At 39.4% G+C, this 17,976-nt stretch overlaps 1 protein-coding gene across 1 annotated transcript in view; it reads right to left on the bottom strand.

Annotated features, from left to right (window-relative positions):
- The window catches only part of RORB (RAR related orphan receptor B), a 203,606-nt gene that overhangs the window by 55,337 nt on the left and 130,293 nt on the right, over nt 1-17,976 (bottom strand). The window contains exon 2 of the mRNA XM_006137819.5: nt 3,357-3,442. Within this exon, the coding sequence (XP_006137881.1) occupies nt 3,357-3,442 (86 nt within the window). The remainder of the gene's footprint in view (nt 1-3,356; nt 3,443-17,976) is intronic.

Genomic DNA, 17,976 nt, shown 5'->3' with positions numbered 1-17,976 from the left:
GGAATAGGGAAAATACCAATGAAAAAGTGCAAAATGCTTATTTAACCTTAAATGACAGAATTTCTTGAGCCCATAGCTGTGGGTTTAATTTAAGGCCAATTTAGAGTAAATTATTAAATGTATGTATGTAACATGTTTTATTGCAAATTTATTTTTTTGGCATAAAAAGGAGTTTTCTGTTTGAAATGTTGGCAATTTCTGTGTGAATAGGGAATTGACAGACGGGATTAAGCAGATCAGTTCAATCTTATTTTTAAATGTAACAGTTATAAAAATTAAGTTTTTAAAACTGTAACTATTATATTGTCTAGAATATCATATTATAGTGCTAGAAAATTTTTCAGATTGAAGACTGTGCATCTTATTTTCCATCATACAAGAATTTACATTGTCATTCTTTGGGTTTTTTTAGAATGTTATGGGGAATATATTCAAAATGTGATTTAGTATAATTTATTTTTTCCCGTCTTTCTTCAGATCTAAATGTTTCTTATAATATATAATATTTTATATATTTCGAATGGCTACATTTATTGGGAGAAAAATTCTAATGGGTAGAGTAAGGAAATGAAAAACTAGGTTTTTTTACTCTTTTTTTAAACTCTGACATTGAATCACTTTGTGATATTGGCAAGTCACTTAACCTTTCTTCCACCTGAGTTTCCTAGTCTGTGAAACAGGGATAGTAATATGTCCCATACCTCAAAGAACTAGGTTGCAGTTTTAACCAGTTCCCACAATTGTTGAGAGACAGGTGGGAAGGGACATTTTTTTGAGAGCCTCAGAGACATTGAGGCAGGCACAAAGAGTGAAATCCAGGCTCCAGTGAAGTCAGTGGAAAAACTCCCATTGACTTCAATGGGCCAAGATTTCACTGAAGGTCCTCAGGCGTGCAGAGGAGACTGGTGAAGTGGGAAAGGGGAGCCTCCTCACCCCAGGACAACCCCCCTCCACCCTAGACCCCACTCTCTCTCTGCCCTTGCTCTGACCCTCTCCACCTTTGCTCCACCCTCTGCACTCCTGTTCCACCTTTGCTCTACCCTACCTCACCTTCCCCCCCTCCCTGAGCAATGGGGGCTGACAGCAGTGTTCCGCCCTCTCCTTCCCCTCCTCGGCACTCACCAGCAATGGCAGGGGAAGTGAAGCAATGGCCCCAGTTCACAGCACTCCTCTGGCCACATCGCTCTGCTTCCCGCAGAAAAGCACTGACGATCTCATGTAAAATCATCAGTGCTTTTCCGGAAAAACTATGCTGCTCCCGTTCGGGCAAAAGTCTTTTTCCAAAAGACTTTTGCGCAAAAGGGCCAGTGTAGACAGCACAGTAGTGTTTTCCGCAAAAAAGCACCGATCGTGAAAATGGTGATCGGGGCTTTTTTGCGGAAAACCGCATCTAGATTGGCCACGGATGCTTTTCCGCAAAAAGTGCTTTTGCGGAAAAGCATCCTGCCAATCTAGATGCGCTTTTCTGAAAATGCTTTTAAGGGAAAACTTTTCCCTTAAAAGCATTTTCGGAAATTCATGCCAGTGTAGACGTAGCCTTGTCTAAATCTCACTTATCGGTCCTCATCCTCAAAGGAAACCTGCATAGCGCTTTCAAAAGATGAGCCCAAGAGTGTAAATTTATAATTCTGCTAGACAGCAAAAATCACAAACTGAACAGAGACACTGAACTTATTACAACAACCAGTTATCCTCTAACACCTCCCCCCTTTTTTTGTCCTATGACTGCAGAGGTGTTAACAGACCCTGAATGGTCCCTTACAATATGTGCTAACTAGTTATGTTAAGCAATCTGTTCCACTGCTAAGAGTACCTTTCCCAGAGGTGGAGAAGAGCTGTGTGTGCCTGAAAAGCTTGTCTCTCTTGCCAACAGATGTTGGTCCAGTAAACAATATGACCTCACCCCCCTTGTCTCTCTCATATCCTGGGACCAGCAACACTATAACTACACTGCATACATTTTTCTTCACGACAGTGTCATGAAACAGGATTAGACTAATTATTCTACTGCTTTGAAACTGGCACAAAACCAAAGGGCTACAGCTGTGTTAAGTGGCAGAAGAGCTTCTTATCTCAATATGCACAGAGAGTATTGTCTTTTCTTGAGGCACACACAAGAGCTACCATTAACACTGATCACTGGGAGAGAAGACTGCTCCTTATGACTGGTGAGAGACAGAAAGGTCCTTTTCTGCAGAAAGCTTTTTTCTGTATTGTTGTTTTTGTGCCAATTTTAAAGTATCAGATCGATTAGACTAATCCTGTTTTGTGCAATCATCCTAAAGGAAAGCCTATTTCCTGTCCAGTATGACACTAGAACCATACCACAATAGGAGGTAGCTCATTTACAATTGTTAAAGTTTCTGAAAGGCGAGGTCTGATTTTTGACAATGTAATACTTCTTGAGTTATGGGCATTAAATGAAACTTTATTTTATGGCTGTAGTAAATCCTTTTTTTAAAAATTTTCAGTTGCCCTCAATGTTATGAAATGATATAAAATACAAACCTGGAAAGAAAGATATTTCACACTACACACAGAGAGATGTGTATGTGCATCCACAAAATGCATGTAAAAGTGCATGTTTCCTTATATAAAATGAATTGCAGGTGCTAAGCATCTTTGTACCTTCAAGCGGGAAGTCAGAACTGCAAATGCCATGGGTTGCAGCTGCAAAATTCTCCACTTCTGTGAGTCCTCAACTAGTCTCTTACATAAGTTAGCCACAGAGGCTTCTTTAACATATAGCAGCCTCATCACGGATGCCAATAGTTCGTATTGCAGCCCCAAATCACTGAAGTCCTATGGGCATTCCCCCTTCTACACCAACCTGTTCTCTCCCATCCATGCTGGACCAACAAAGTAATGCCACTGATGCTCTACCTGAGCTGGAGGAATTTTTCTCTTGGCAATTGAAACTTTTTTTTATCCCCTTTAGAGCACAGAGGCACCAGAGTAGGGGCCCAAATCAGCCCCATAGCTCTTAAAACTGTGCATTATGACACTTAAATCAACTCTGACATTTTACACATACTGTAAATGAAACGAGAGAACAAAACTAAACCTCAGGTTCATTCAGGATGGAGCAATTCTACCACACTATAGCCAGCATCTGGATCACCATGTATACTGCATATTAATCACTCAAAGCTTCAAACAAGGAGCTATATCCAAATACCATTTGACTGTTGAATAAGGAAGACAACTAGCAAAGTTAGACACAGAACACCTGTGTCTCAGTAGCCATACAGCCTTCGGCACACCTTGTCTGAAAGGGTGTCAGAGTGTGTTGTTAGGTACACAAATGCCTGAGGCTACTGCAGATGCCAATGACAGAGTTGTATAATGTCTCATACCTTGCAGCCTTCACATGTGATGACTCCATAGTGTATTCCAGAGGACTTATCTCCACAAATTTTGCATGGTATCACTTCGATTTGTGCTGAAAAAGACAAAGGGTTATTTTTAGTGTATGATGTTATTTCTTTTCTTTTCTGTCCTAACTACTTGTCATAGGTTTCAGAGGGGTAGCTGAGTTAGTCTGTAGGGAAAACTTAAAAAACAACAAATAATCTAGTAGCACTTTAAAGACTAATAAAACATGTAGATAGTATCATGAGCTTTTGTGGGCACAGCCTGTGAGAGCTAACTCCCTGCAAGTGTAATATTGCTCTTTATGTTATTGTATGTTTTGCTGTGCTTTGTTCAGGTTTAACTGATTTACATGATGGGGCTTTTTGCTATTTCCCTTGAGAGTAAGAGTTCCCTCACAATAAGAAATCTTTCCTCACATTCCCTGTAAGTTTTCTCTTTTTCAAAATTTCATCTCCATTTCTCCTAGCTGTACTTATTGGACCACACTTAATAATTAGCCTCCATTTTTAGCATTCAACACCTTCAAACACTGCTAGACAGTAACCTTGCCCTCCATCACATCTTCATTCTTCACTGTGCTGTGGCAGAATTGCCATATATGATTTGATGCTCTTTCTATTAAGCTGCCCCAGCTCTTCCCTCTCGTCCACATCATCGCTCGCTGTACTTGGACACTTGATATGGTACAGTTCATGTGATGTTCTTTCATGTCCTCTGATCTGTGGTTTATTGACATACATCAAAGACATCCTCTAGCAACATCTCTAAATATCTCCAAAGTTCTGCCTCCAAGGAATTGCTTAAACCAGTGATTTATTTGCAGATATCCCTCACCTCCTCCAGCCAACGCCATTTCTTTACTTGATCAAAATTAGAGATGGACAAGAGTTATAGATCTTGATCCTAACATCTCCATGCTCTAGTTTTTCCTTTGGCCATAAAATTAGAAGCTAGCTACAAGATTCAGAACTGCATATAGATTCAGATTTACTCAAAATTGGAAGGTAAGGCTTTTTGGTTTAGGCCCTTCTACAACGTAAATATTCAATATACACTTCTGAGTCTATAAATATATTTTGCTTTCCCTACAGATGCTTTTTCTTTTTCTGTCTTATCATTTCCTATGTGTGAGGTGGAGTAGTTGCCTCATTCTCCAGCTCTGAATTCTTTGAATGAATTTGCCTGTCTATACTGCGTTATCACATCTGGATAGACTGTACATGGTTCTGGGCAGTTGAACTGGGAAGAGGGAGCAAGAAGCCTCCTTTCCCTTCCTTCCCATGAAAGAGCTAGGCATATTGATAGACCTTCCACTTTGTGAGCCACATCATCAGTCAGTACAAATTAGTATAGCTCTAATGAAGGCAGTGGAACTGTGGATGTGACCTCTTGAGCAAAATGCTGCTTCTCCCTAGCTCCCTGGTGAGGTACATGCTGCCAGCCCATAGTGAGTGGGGAAGGGAAGAGAGGAGGCAAGGTTGTATGCCTGCCTCCCACCACAAAGATGCATCTGCTACTGGGGCCTGGCTGGACGCAGAGGGGGAACATGCCCTATGCACTTCACAAATCTCTGGAAGGGCATATGGGTCAGTGCCTTCATGGCACAATAGGGTTTTTAGTAACAAGCATGCACATAAAGTGAGCCATGATGGAGGAAGAGGGGAAATAGGGTTGCCAATTGTGGTTGGACCTATTCCTGGAGATTTAATCATATGACATAATCTTTAATGAAAGAGGAATCTTTAATTCCTTACTCCAGGCCAATTATGGAGGGTTGGTAACATTAGGAAGAAAGGGAAGAGCTCAGGAGGAACTTAAGGTGCATTCCCTTAAAAATCATGCTTTCCCGTTGAGGTACCATGACTGCTGGTGCATACACTTAGTTGTAGAGAATGAAAACATAATTGTCAAACTATTGCACAAACACATGTGCACACAGGTGTCCATACTATGGATGCTACTGGAAAAGCTGTAAAGTGTTCTGGCTTTATAATCTAGTACCAAAATGTATTTGTCATCATTGTTCCCAGGCAAGAGAACAGAGACTCATTACAATCATCGTTGTAGCTCCCTTTATAATTTGACTAAAATCAGATGAATGCATCTACAAGGTTGTCCTTAAAGCCCCTTGGGCGTGCTGTGTATCTCTCACTGCAAAGTGATTGCTTCGAGCAATTACGAATTCATTTTTAAATAGCTCAGTTTTTTCCAGGTACAGTGGAATGCAGAATTGCCTTTTGCTCACAAGAGGCCTGCAAAAGAAAGTGAGCCATAACTTGTAGCTCTTCTCTCAGGGAGGTGAAACGACAGTCTTCAAAAGAGGGCAGAGGACAGAGAGGAGATAGGAAGCTTCATGGATGAATGATAAAACTTTCATATCCACTGTGGACTCTGGGACAGGACTGTGCTCCCCTGAGGTGCAATCAATGTCTCCTTGAGAAGCTCTTGAGACACCATAGCTCTCTTTTTTCCCCAGTGCAAGACAGAATGATAAAAGTATGATCTAGGCATGCATGGAACAGTTGCATGTGCACATGAACTCCAGTCTGAGAGAGAGAAATTTTCAAATGCATTTTTACTGCAAATTTTACTCATACAATTCTTCTACATGGGTTTAAATTATTGAGCAACCTAGCACATAAGACAACGTCAGCACATATAAAGTTAGGAAGCAAGAAGAAATTAACACCTTCCCCACAAGGTAAAATAGTCCTGCTATACTACTTCATTACTGTCTTGTTTAGAACATGTGGAGGATTTATGGTTAACCTAGTTCGTATTTTAATTATTAATCTGAGTTTAATATAGTTTTTGTCATATTTCAGGTAGAGATGAACTAAAACAAAATCCCTGGATGCAAGTGTCAATGAACTCTGGGAAAGTTCAGATAAACTGTAGAATTAAATTCTGTTTCTCAGGTCATCCATGATTCTTAGCTTGGCCAAATAACTGAGGCTATGCCTTTACTGTATAAAAGACAAAGCACTGAAATTTTAGTCAAATGTGAGATAGCTAGGTGAGGGTCAACGTATACCTCAACCCATAGCTGATATTTTTCAGTTCATCTCACAGTAAAACTGTAGTGCAATACCTCCATAAGGCTTACGCACTAATTATTTCATGGTAAAACCACACCCTTTTGGCAGAGAAGAAAAAGCCTGAGAATGGTTCCTAGGTGCTGCCATTTGAGAGACTGCATTTCAAGTACTATAACTGTTTGTGGATCCCTAGGGTAAGAACCATGCAGAGGGAAACAACTAAGTCTTCGGGAAGGATGGACTGTTTTGGATTTTCAGGACTCAAAGGAAGATTTAGATCTCAGGCAGAAGCTAAAGTCTGGAATATGGGAAGCACCGGTAATCCTCAAAACTTAAAATGTGAGAGTTAGCAAGTGAAAACAGTGGAATGATAATCATCATAAAAACTGGATTAAAAAAAATAGTTTAAACACATTTACTACTTGATACTTTATGTCCGTGATAAGATATCAAATGGCTTGAATCTTCAAAACACTCGCTGCATCAAGCTACGCATTTGTTACTAGTGCCAGTGTAAACAGGCTGCCAGCACTGGGAGCCATGATGCCCCTCGTTGAGGTGTTTTTTAAAGCACACTGTTCCATTAAAGCGCTTTAATCTGGTAAGTGTAGCCAAACCCTTACACAGGGCTTTTCTTCAGCTCTGGGAAAGGTATTCAGAGAGTCACAGTTAAATACAGAAATTATGTAGCGTAATTAGTAATTAGTCAACACACATTTCAAGAGACCATTCAAGATGAAATATCCAGTTAACACTTCTCCAGTCATAGGGAGGAAAAAACTGTCATGGGAGGGGTTAGTGAAATAATGGGCAACCTGTGGTCCTCTGAGGTTTTGTATATGGCCCACAAGACATTTTGTTTATAGTTGACCCCAGGGTTGCCAGATTGTGTCTGCATAGTTTTTTTCCCTACCAGTATTGCTATAGCACCATGCATATAAAGCAAAGGTATGTGAAGTCATGTATGTGCTGACTGCACACAGCATTGACTATGAGAGCCGTGTACTCTCTCTGAATCCAATCAAAGCGCAGCTACAGTTCCATCGGCACACCCCGCAAATTCTAGTTACGCAAGCTCAGTTAGCAAAACTACCCTATTCCAGGAGATCGTCTTGGTCACAACAACCTTGCGGCACACTTGCTAGACTAGGTTGCCCATCCCTGGGTTAGTGGATTAGAGTGATAGTGAATACACAGGCTCCAGCAGATTGCTGTTGCAGCTTCTAAGATAGCTCATGGAAAATGCAACATCACTGTGGCAGAGAGAAGAGTTCAGAAAAAGCAGGCTTTGCTGCTGTCTCCTAGGCATTTCTCTTTTGTTCATAAGACAGTGGGACAATTTAAGGATTCATAACAGAAAACTTGAGTCGTTAATTGTACAGGCCAGAAGAAAAAGAAGCTGCTGTATTCCCAGAAACATCTTGAATTACTGTAATTAACACCCCGTGTACCAGGTTTCCTTTGCAGATTTAATGATTGTCAGCAGCTCCTACACCTTCTTCACATTGCATCTTTGTTCAATGCTCTAGATTTGTATATTTCCCCCCTCCTTCCTCCTCCTCCTCTCAACAAGACAGTTGATGAAATAGCACGTTAGCTTTCTTTCTGTAGAATGATTACAAAAAGAGCTGTTTCATCTTGAACCCTTTATAAGCATAACAAATGTATCCTTTAATCAAGGGGGTATTTTCAGTTTCTTTCAGAATGCTGAAGTCATTATATTATGTAACTTCAAAATAAACTAATAGCAAAGTTGCCACTCCTGGCAACTTTCAACAATACAGGAAATTATGTCCATCTCCCATTTAGACACAGTAAACATATTTTATATTATATCGTAGGGGTGTTAGTCTGTAACTTTAAAAATAATGAATGGTCCAGTGGCATCTCAGAGACTAACCAAAATATATAGAATCATGAGCTTTCATGGGCAAAACCCACTTCATCAGATGAACTGGATATCTATTTATATCTATATCAAAGTGTGAAAACATTTGCTTGAAAATTTGCAAAGAAGGTGTACCCCATAAAGATAAATGCTACCAGATCATCTTCCTTCAGATCCCTCCTTGAAACTCTGTTCTCTGTTAGATGCCTAAAAAATTCAAAATTGGTTAGGCACTTGGTGTGCTGTGACTGATGCTTGTCACACTAATCATAATCATCTCATTGCTAGTTTGTGCTCACCCCGTTTGCTTGTTGTATTCACTTCTTGATTTATTCTTGGATTGTAAATTCTTTGGGGCAGGATCTCTTCTTTTGTTATGCATTTTGTACCGTATCTAGCACAGCTAGGGCTATGGTCATTGGGAGCTGACAATACAAATTTTAATAACTAATAAAAAATCCAAAAAAGGAGATGGTGTGTAGAAGATAAGATTTTAAGGTCTAATAGCAAAGAAAATAACTATAGAGTAAATATATGTTGCTCAAAGAAAACCCCTAAAAAGGGAATAAATTGTATGCCAAATACTTTAAATGTGCTCTTTAACTATCTTCAAGCCAAACTTTAATTACTTAGTTTCACAGATGCTCAGAGTGGAAAACAAGGAAACAAAAAATCCCATTGTCCAAATGGATACAATAAGTGCTGTATAGCTGTAGTTGAAGTCAGCTACCTCTGAGCTCAAGATGTCAAGTCTTCAGTAAAATCCAAATCTTTCATCATATGTCCAAAGGAGACACCACATCACACAACTAACAAACAGCTTTCTCACTCAGCCAAAGGAATACAAGCAACTATATTAAATCAGCATAGGCATTTCTTCAATAGGCCAGAGCTAATTCCCTTCCTAATAGAAATGTCATTCACTAGTTACAGTCAAACCAGATATCCTAAAAATGAAGAAGTAAGAATCATTTTGAACAGATTGGAATTAGTGGTAAATGCAGTGTGAAAAGAGTTTACAAAGTTCATGTTGAAATGTAAGCAAGAGTCAGAGGATGTCCTTCATGCTATACTTTTGATAACCACTAGAATCTATATTCCTTGGTCTTTGCAACAAAAAGAATTAGCAGGCAATGGAGTTCTGCATAACGTAAGACTGGGCAAGTATGTCCATGGGTACGTCTAAACTACATGCCTCCGTCGATGGAGGCATGTAGATTTGTGTATTCAAAAAAGGGAAATGAAGCCGTGATTTAAATAATCGTGGCTTCATTTAAATTGACATGGCTGCCGCGCTGAGCCAACAAACAGCTGATCAGCTGTTTGTCGGCTCCGGGCGCTAGTCTGGACGCTCCCCTATTGAAATGAAAGCCTTTTATCGACATCCTCTGTAAACCTCATCCTACGAGGCATAAGGGGGATGTCGATAAAAGGCTTTCAGGTCGGCGTGGTGTGTCCAGACTAGCACGCGGAGCCGACAAATAGCTGATCAGCTGTTTGTTGGCTCAGCGCGGCAGCCATGTAAATTTAAATGAAGCCGCGATTATTTAAATCACGGCTTCATTTCTCTTTGCCTATCTGTCTAATCTACATGCCTCCATCGATGGAGGAATGTAGTCTAGACACACCCCATGTGCAATCTGGAAGGAAAGTGCAAGACCAAGTAGATTCCATTTCATGCAATTGCTGCTTAACATCAGAGGAAATTCACTTTCATTCAAGAGTGGAAGGACTATAATCTTCCCAACTGGTCACTTTGGACTCGTTGGGGAAGGAATGTGTGTCTCAAGGGGATATTCAGAGCTTTTACAATGTTGTGTTGGATCAGAAGAAAGTGGTACACTAGAGATGCAGTCTGAAGGGGAGATATCTCTTAGTGGATTTGTTGATACCACAGAGATCACACTTTGAAAAATCAGTTGAGCTAACGAACAAAGATCAGTTAAGTGGCATCCACTTCAATGCTTCCAAGGCACTTCCATCACCCTTAACATGTATTGCTTTGATTAGTGACTACTGAAATGGCATATTGCACTTCCATGTTTATTGTCCCTCTAGTTTCAGTTGAAATGTACTCAGTTTTAAAGTGAAAAACCATGTTTTTATCTAACTGCCTGTCCTACAAACTCAGTTTGAGCTCTGTCAGTTGAACAGAATTATCTTCTTCTTATGCAATATCATCACTAAAACTTTTCATTACAAATAAGGCCTTAGATCACTGCATCTCCATTGCTATCAAATTGTGCAATCAGCCAGCTTTCGGTTAGTTTGCTCTGGAATCCAGCAAACACTTCTAATGAGAGTGCACAAGAGGGAATAGATAAAATACAATGATGCTGGTCACTAAAGTGAACAGATAAGAGTTTGGCTATACATGAAGTACCAATCTGTTTTATAAAGAGGTGCTGTTTTTACATAGTCACTATGTAGGATTAAAGCTCTGGACTATCCTGCTTTACTTCATCACAAAAACTTACATATGAATATGTAGACTATGCATGTTACCGTAGTTACGGCACCTTGTTCGACATATCCTAATGTTAGAATACTAAATAGATTTACATTTCCAAGAAATGTTGATTTATTTGTCTTTACATTCAAAAATGAAGGTGAAATTAAAGGAAAAAATGAGCGGAGGGCAGAAACTTCATCCTATTATTTCATGAAGAATTGTGGTGACCATATTTCTGTATGAGGAATACGAGACACAAAGGGGGAGGGAGGCCTGCCGGCACTGAAGGCTTCAGCCCATGGGGGGAAGTGAGCCTCCGGTGCTCAGGGCTTCAGCACTTGGGGCTCCAGTGGCTGAAGCTCTGAGCGCTGGCAGCTCCCCGCCCACCCTGCCCCACTACAGGGATGAAGTTCACCCCTGCAGCATGCAGAGTGGGGAGGGGGAGTGAACTGCCGGTGCTTGGGGCTTCAGCAGCTGAAGCCCTGAGCACTGGCAGCTCCTTCCTTACCCTCTGCAGGGGAAATATGGGACAATGTGCCCATTTTTTTTAAGGAGGAGGCCTTAAATAAGGGACTGTCCCGGTAAAAACAGGATGGATGGTCACCCTATGAAGAATAGAGGGAGGCAAAATGTCCACACATAAATAGCTCTCCCCCCTCGAGTTTCTAATATATTCGTATGATGGACATGCAGCTGACATAAATACTGTATACGACATACTTAGTGAGATAGTCACTGTATAACTATATGGGATTATTGGGCTTCCCTATGCTGATATACTGGTTTGATTTTACTAAGGAGCTACTGGAAAAACAAGCAGGAAGGCAACAAACAACTCTTTAGCCTTTCCAACAAACACTCGGTCAATTACAAGGCAATGGCTAGGACTGGTCTACACTGGGGAGTAATGTCAAGCTAAGGTAAACAAATCCAGCTACATGAATAGCCTAGCTGGAGTCAACGTACTTTAGAATGACTTGCTGCAGGATCTCCATTGCAATGGGTTGATGGAAGAAATGCTCCTGTCAACTCCCCTTACCCTTATTCTGGCGGAGTAAGGGAGTCAACGAGTGCACAATCAGTGGTCAGTTTAGCAGGACTTTACTGGGGATGTGAAAGTGTAACTGTGTACACGGTTAACTCATTGATTAACATTTGTAATTACAGGCAGGCTCCCCGGTGCGCGTAGGGAGCCAGCTTAAAAGCCAGCTCCCCGTGCGCATCAGCTTCCAGGGAGCCCCCAGCACACACACACAGAGCTGCCTCTCTATCTCGGTATCAGAGGGAGCAAAGGGAGCCATAATGGTTAAAACGACGCTTGGGAGAATTGTCAATATGCTGTTTGTCAGGGGCACAGACTGACCCTAATGCAAGTCCTGGTGGAGTGTGTGAGGCAGAAGGGGTGTTCAGGATTTGCCATTGAGAGCACATGATACTATACCTATTTTGTCAATCTTTAAGGTGCTGCAGGGCTACTCATTGTTTTTCTTCCAGGGAATGGTAAACATGAGGAAAATAGTCATTCATATGGACTGCTTATCGTTTTAAGATCCCCTCCCTCCCCCCGAAATACTTTGGTTCTAAATGAGCCATACTTTGCTTTCAGAAGGATGCCTGGGCACTGTGTGCTGCTCTCAAAGGACAGAATTGTAGATACTAAATGTGCATTGAACCTGCTGAGGTAATCACGGTTAGGCTATGTCTAGACTGCAGGTTTCTTTCAGAAGAAACTTTTCTGGAAGAGGTCTTCTGGAAAAACTTCTTCCGAAAGAGAGCCTCCACACTGAATGGACACTATCTCGCATTTCAGCTGTGATTACTATGGACAGAGTGGTCACCAGAGCACCTGTGCTTCTTCCTCTTTCCTCTTCTTTTGAAAGAACTCCTTCTTCCCCGTCCACACACGCCTTTTTCTGAAAGAGCTCTTTTGGGAAAAGGCTTCTTCCTCGTAGATGAGAATTACCAATGTCAGAAAAAAACCCTCTGGTCTTTCAATTTTCTTTTGGAAGAATGTGATTGCAGTGCGGACGTAATTGAAGTTTTTTTGGAAAAATGGCCTTTTTTCCGAAAAAACTCTGTAGTGTAGACATTCCCTTAGTAACAGGCAACTGCAGCATAAGGCCTGGTCTGAGAATGGGAGAATCATATGACTCCATCCTGAGAAAGCTGATAGTTTGAGGCTGGGGACAGGAGATGAGGTGCATTCAGAGGGGCAGAGAGCACAGTAACTGTGATTCAAAGCACCGTACTCCTTAAGCTTCTCCAGGAGGGTGCTTGCTGTTTCACAGCCTGGTATTCCTAGTGAAATATCTTAACCCATTTATACTTTTTACATAATAGTCTGCAAATTATACATATAATGGAGGTGTTAATGTAAAACAAGTCACCATATAAGGTAGGCACCCAAATCAACAGTCTCAGTTACTTCAATGTGTTCAAATTATAGTAACTTAACACAATTTTAAAAGACATATTCTGTGCCCCATGCACATGCCTTAGAAATAGTAGGGACAAATGTTCAGCATTACTATTAGGAAAAGATTTAGCTGCATAATAAATGCAGAATTATTATTGCAGAGCTCCCACATCCCACTCAGACCCAAGCAACCATACTGCTGACACTGCACACTTTTCCTAAAGCGATTACTATTGTAATCCAAAATATTATACTACCCAGGCTATCTTATATTTGAGCTCATCAGATCCAACGTTCTGCAAATAATCTCCAGCAGCTTTAGCTAGTGTTTACATAAGCTGGTCAGGATGGCTGTTTGAGCAGTGACAGCCATGTCTTGTCTATGTACAAAATGAACCACACAAAAAATATGTACTTACAAGAGCAATAAGAGCATATATGGAAAATATATTACAAATGAAAAGCTCTTCTCTAGGAGGCACATACTGTATATTTGCTGTTTTATAGAGTCAAGCTCTTTATAGTATTCCCCCTCCCATCGCTGTTTCAATATATAACAACCACTTTGCAGCTTAAAACCAAAATCCATTTCCCTCCCCCACATGTTCTACTCCATCACACACACACCCAGTGATTTGTTTAGAAAGCTCTTCATGAGTATTGGTCAGTCTGTTAGTATTGATTTCTTTTTTAATAGAAAATAGATTCATGCAAACATTTGGGAGCTTTCTTTGAGGGGGGAGGAGGAGTGAAAGAATGACACAGACTTTGCAATTAGATTGGGCAAAAGAGTAGGGCAAATTTTTGGCCTGCCCACCATATTCTTTTACTTGTAAATATTTATTTTTGTTTTCCCAATATACTCAAAAGCGTTTTGCCTGTGATAGCTGCTTGTCATTCACATATAACACTCAAAATGTAAATGTAAATGGTTTAGCTATTACATGGGTGCAAAAATGTGATTTTTGATGGGTTGAACAATGATGAGAGTTTTTTTGCATTATTTGGTCTTCAAGGACTTGATCCTACAACAGTATATATGCAGAGTGTTGCCTGTAGGAGAAGGGATATAAAATAAATAGAAATTATCAAGATAGAGAGCAGAAGGAAACCTGATTTTGCATTAATGAAAGTCATGCTGCTACACAGCCATCACATTACTCCTGCCTAGTTCAAAGGAAAGGCTAGAGCAAGCAACAGATACTGAAGGGCCTTTTTTAAAGACCGAGAATCACACCTGAGCTCATGTCTCTTCAGGCATTTATGCTCCATCCACACCTCACCCATTTTAACCATTGCTTGTATGAGAGCAGACAGTACGTGTGTAAGCATTGTGAATTATTTCCACTGAGGATGGAAGGTTACATCTAATGCTTACTCTTACTTGAGCTCATTCTCTGTGAGCAGTCTTCCATTCCCAACTATGCACCATAGGACAGAGGCTAGAGTGTGCTTATAAACTTCCTGTCCTCAGATCAAAATGTCTTCCTGCTCAAGCTCACTAAATTTCATGTCCTTTACATAACACGTGAAAACATAATTCTGTGCCCTTTCTAATTCTGAGGGGAGAAGAGGACAACAGACCAAAGTAAGGACCTCTAAAGAAAAATAGTTGACAATAAGCACCTTTAATAGTTATGAATCATACCACTAAATAAAGCTTGTGGTCCACATGCTTCTAGTATAATCCTGTTTAACTGGTCTTCTAAACTGTTTATTCTCTGAACAACAACAATACGATCACTCCAACTACTAAGGAGGATAAATATTGCGGTAATCTCTGGGTTATAGAGATGTCAGGAATAGTAATGTACTTGTAAGGTTCATTTTTATTTCACACTCCACTGAGAACAGTTTAGAATCTAAGAGGTTCATTCTAGTGATTCATGCAAATCTAAACCCTAGAACCAAACACACTCACACTTTGCAGAAATTTATATTTGAACCTGAACTTTATGGCTTGGGACTATCTCTAGTGTATTCTCTTCGTAATATCAGCATACAACTTTCATATTAAGCATAAATATCATGCAGAGACTAAACTCCCATTCCCCTTTATAGGAATGTATTATACCATGTGTGGAGAAGAATTAAAAATTAAACTGTATTTGCTTCTTGAATTTATTAAGTGATAAATTGTTAGAAATAATTTTAAAAAATTAATATTGTGATACAGGAATCAGAAAAGCTATTTGCTAATAAAGTTCAAATGGAAAAGATATCTTATTCTATCATAAGGAAGTCACATTTGCTGCTCATATTGTTTGCAATAATATCTCATATCATTCTCCTTATGTGAGCATTTATTCATACATGGTGGGAACTGATTTTTAACAAAGCCTCAGTTTCATCTCCTTTTTGCACCCACAATATTTGAAGTGAAAGAAGAAGGGAGCCTTGGATTAAAACATCTGACACCTAGCACTGACCAGAAAGAAACCTTTGTTATCATAAGAGATACTGGGGATGCAAGAACACCCTTGACTTGAAGTGATTTCCATCGTATATAGACTAATAATTTGGTTCAAATGCTTTCAGCACCCACAGTTTAAAAATTGTTCCAGGATCACTGGTTGTTATGATTAAAGTTGCTGTAAAAACATACATATAAAAATGTTAGCATTTGGAACAAAACATTACAAGGTGTGGAAATTATTAAAGTGAAGACATTAATTCCTTTACACCTCATAAATTCCCTTTAAAAAGCAGATGTGAAAATTCTTTTTATAAAGTGTAACAGCCTTAACTCTGATCTCTAATAGTTACCAAAGGTAACATTTCACTTTTCAAGTTTTACAAATTTAAGTTAAAAATGACTTAAACGTACACACCACTGATGCATATAAAGTAACTCTGAACTGACTTTCACCAAGCTACCTGAATTATACATTTGATAGTTTCTTTCTTTTTCTGCACGTATTGAAGAATATTGAATTATTTACACCATATATTAAAAACAAACAACATATTTATTGTCTCTAAGGCTATGTCTATACTGTAGTACTATTTTGGAATATCGGAAGGTATCCTGAAATAGCTATTCTGAATCTTTTGAGTACACCCGTTATTTTCAAATATAATGGGCTTGCTATTCTGCTGTCCCTGTAAACCCTATTTCATGAGGAGTAAGGGATGTTTCAGAATAGTGATTTATTTCAAATAAGTAATGTGTAGACAGAGCCAAATTTCAAAATATGATATTTTGAAATAACATAAAAATAAGATACGCAATTTGCGTAGTTCAAATTGTATATCTTATTTCACCCTATGGTGCAGTGCTGAAACCACCAAACTGACAAACATCAGGTACATATCTTTATATAGTTATTAAAATATGTAAAACATATAATACATAAAATACCATCACAATATCCTTATACTACTGATTACCTATACCATACCATATTTATTAGAAAATATTAGAATGCATTTGCACTACTGTATTTAATTAAAAATGAGAAAGATTCCTGAAATATCTAATGCAAATTCCCTCATATATATTTTATGTGGATGACAAGAGTACAGGCAGTCCCCGGGTTACATGGATCCGACTTACATCGGATCCCTACTTACAAACGGGGTGAGGCAACCCCGCACTAGCTGCTTCCCCCCAGCAGACCAGTGAGACGCGAAGCTAGCGCTCCCCCCAGCAGACCAGGAAGACGCGGAGCGGCTTTTCTCAGCAGACACCTCAGCTTGAGAATAAAGGACTGAGGGAAGTGAGGTGTGGGAGAATAAAACTGAGCTCTGGAGAAATGTTTGGCTAGAGTTTCCCCTACAATATGTACCAGTTCCGACTTACATACAAATTCAACTTAAGAACAAACCTACAGTCCCTATCTTGTACGTAACCCGGGGATTGCCTGTATTAAAATCTTTATCTACATTACCTTAACTGATCATTTCCATTTGTTTCATTGCTTAGGTTTCAATAAGGCATGTGTTTTCTGATAGTTATATTACATACTGTAGCAAACTGAAAATTAATGAAGTATTTTTATAGGGGAATTTGCTTTTATTTATTAAAAAAACCCAAAGACTATTTAGTCTATAAGTGGGCCAACATTAGCCTATGAAGAACAGTCCGCTCTGAGTCTTCTGGACATACCAGTCCTTGCTGTACATACCAGTCCTTGAATATTAACAGAACACTTCATGGGCTACTGAGTAGGAAATGCAAATCAGGTACTACGGACCTGTGTCTGGTCTTGGTGAGTGGAGTGGAAGTCTGGACACTGGGAAGAATAGTGGCCTTTTAGCACACTGGCTTGCCCTCCCTCTTCCAATAAGATCACCTTTTTCTCTTAATTTAGCCACACTCCCATTTTCTGGTAGACATCCCTTTGTATTTCTAGTATCTCAGTGAAACTAAGATGCCTTTTCCCATATTGAAAAATGATTTAACATGCAACTCATGATATTTTGCTAATTGGCAACTTTCTGACTTATGTAAGATATCTCAGGGCAGAATTTGGCCCAGTTAATTGTTACTACTATGTACTTTGATTAACTACAGTATTTTTTTGAACCACAGGGTATGATGAAACTTAAAAAACATTTTAGTAAGCTAAATATACTGTACTTTTACAATCCTGAAATGTCATTAATTAATGCAGCTATTCATGTTAATATTTTACTGCTTTAGGCTCCTTGCCAAAATAACTAACTACAATGCTGAATGAAAAGTTTAGATGGAAGAATTTATGAGCATAGTTCACATCTTTATTTTATTAATGTGCATGAATCAGTAGCAAAAACTTTCTTTAAACATGAACTGCCTTTTTTTCTTTTTTGTTAGAAAAAGAAC

The sequence above is a fragment of the Pelodiscus sinensis genome, chromosome 6, assembly GCF_052426305.1.
Source record: "Pelodiscus sinensis isolate ZL-2025 chromosome 6, ASM5242630v1, whole genome shotgun sequence".
Classification (NCBI taxonomy): Eukaryota; Metazoa; Chordata; order Testudines; family Trionychidae; genus Pelodiscus; species Pelodiscus sinensis.
Note: the sequence above shows the minus strand (reverse complement) of the source record. Positions and strands in the feature narration are given on the sequence as shown.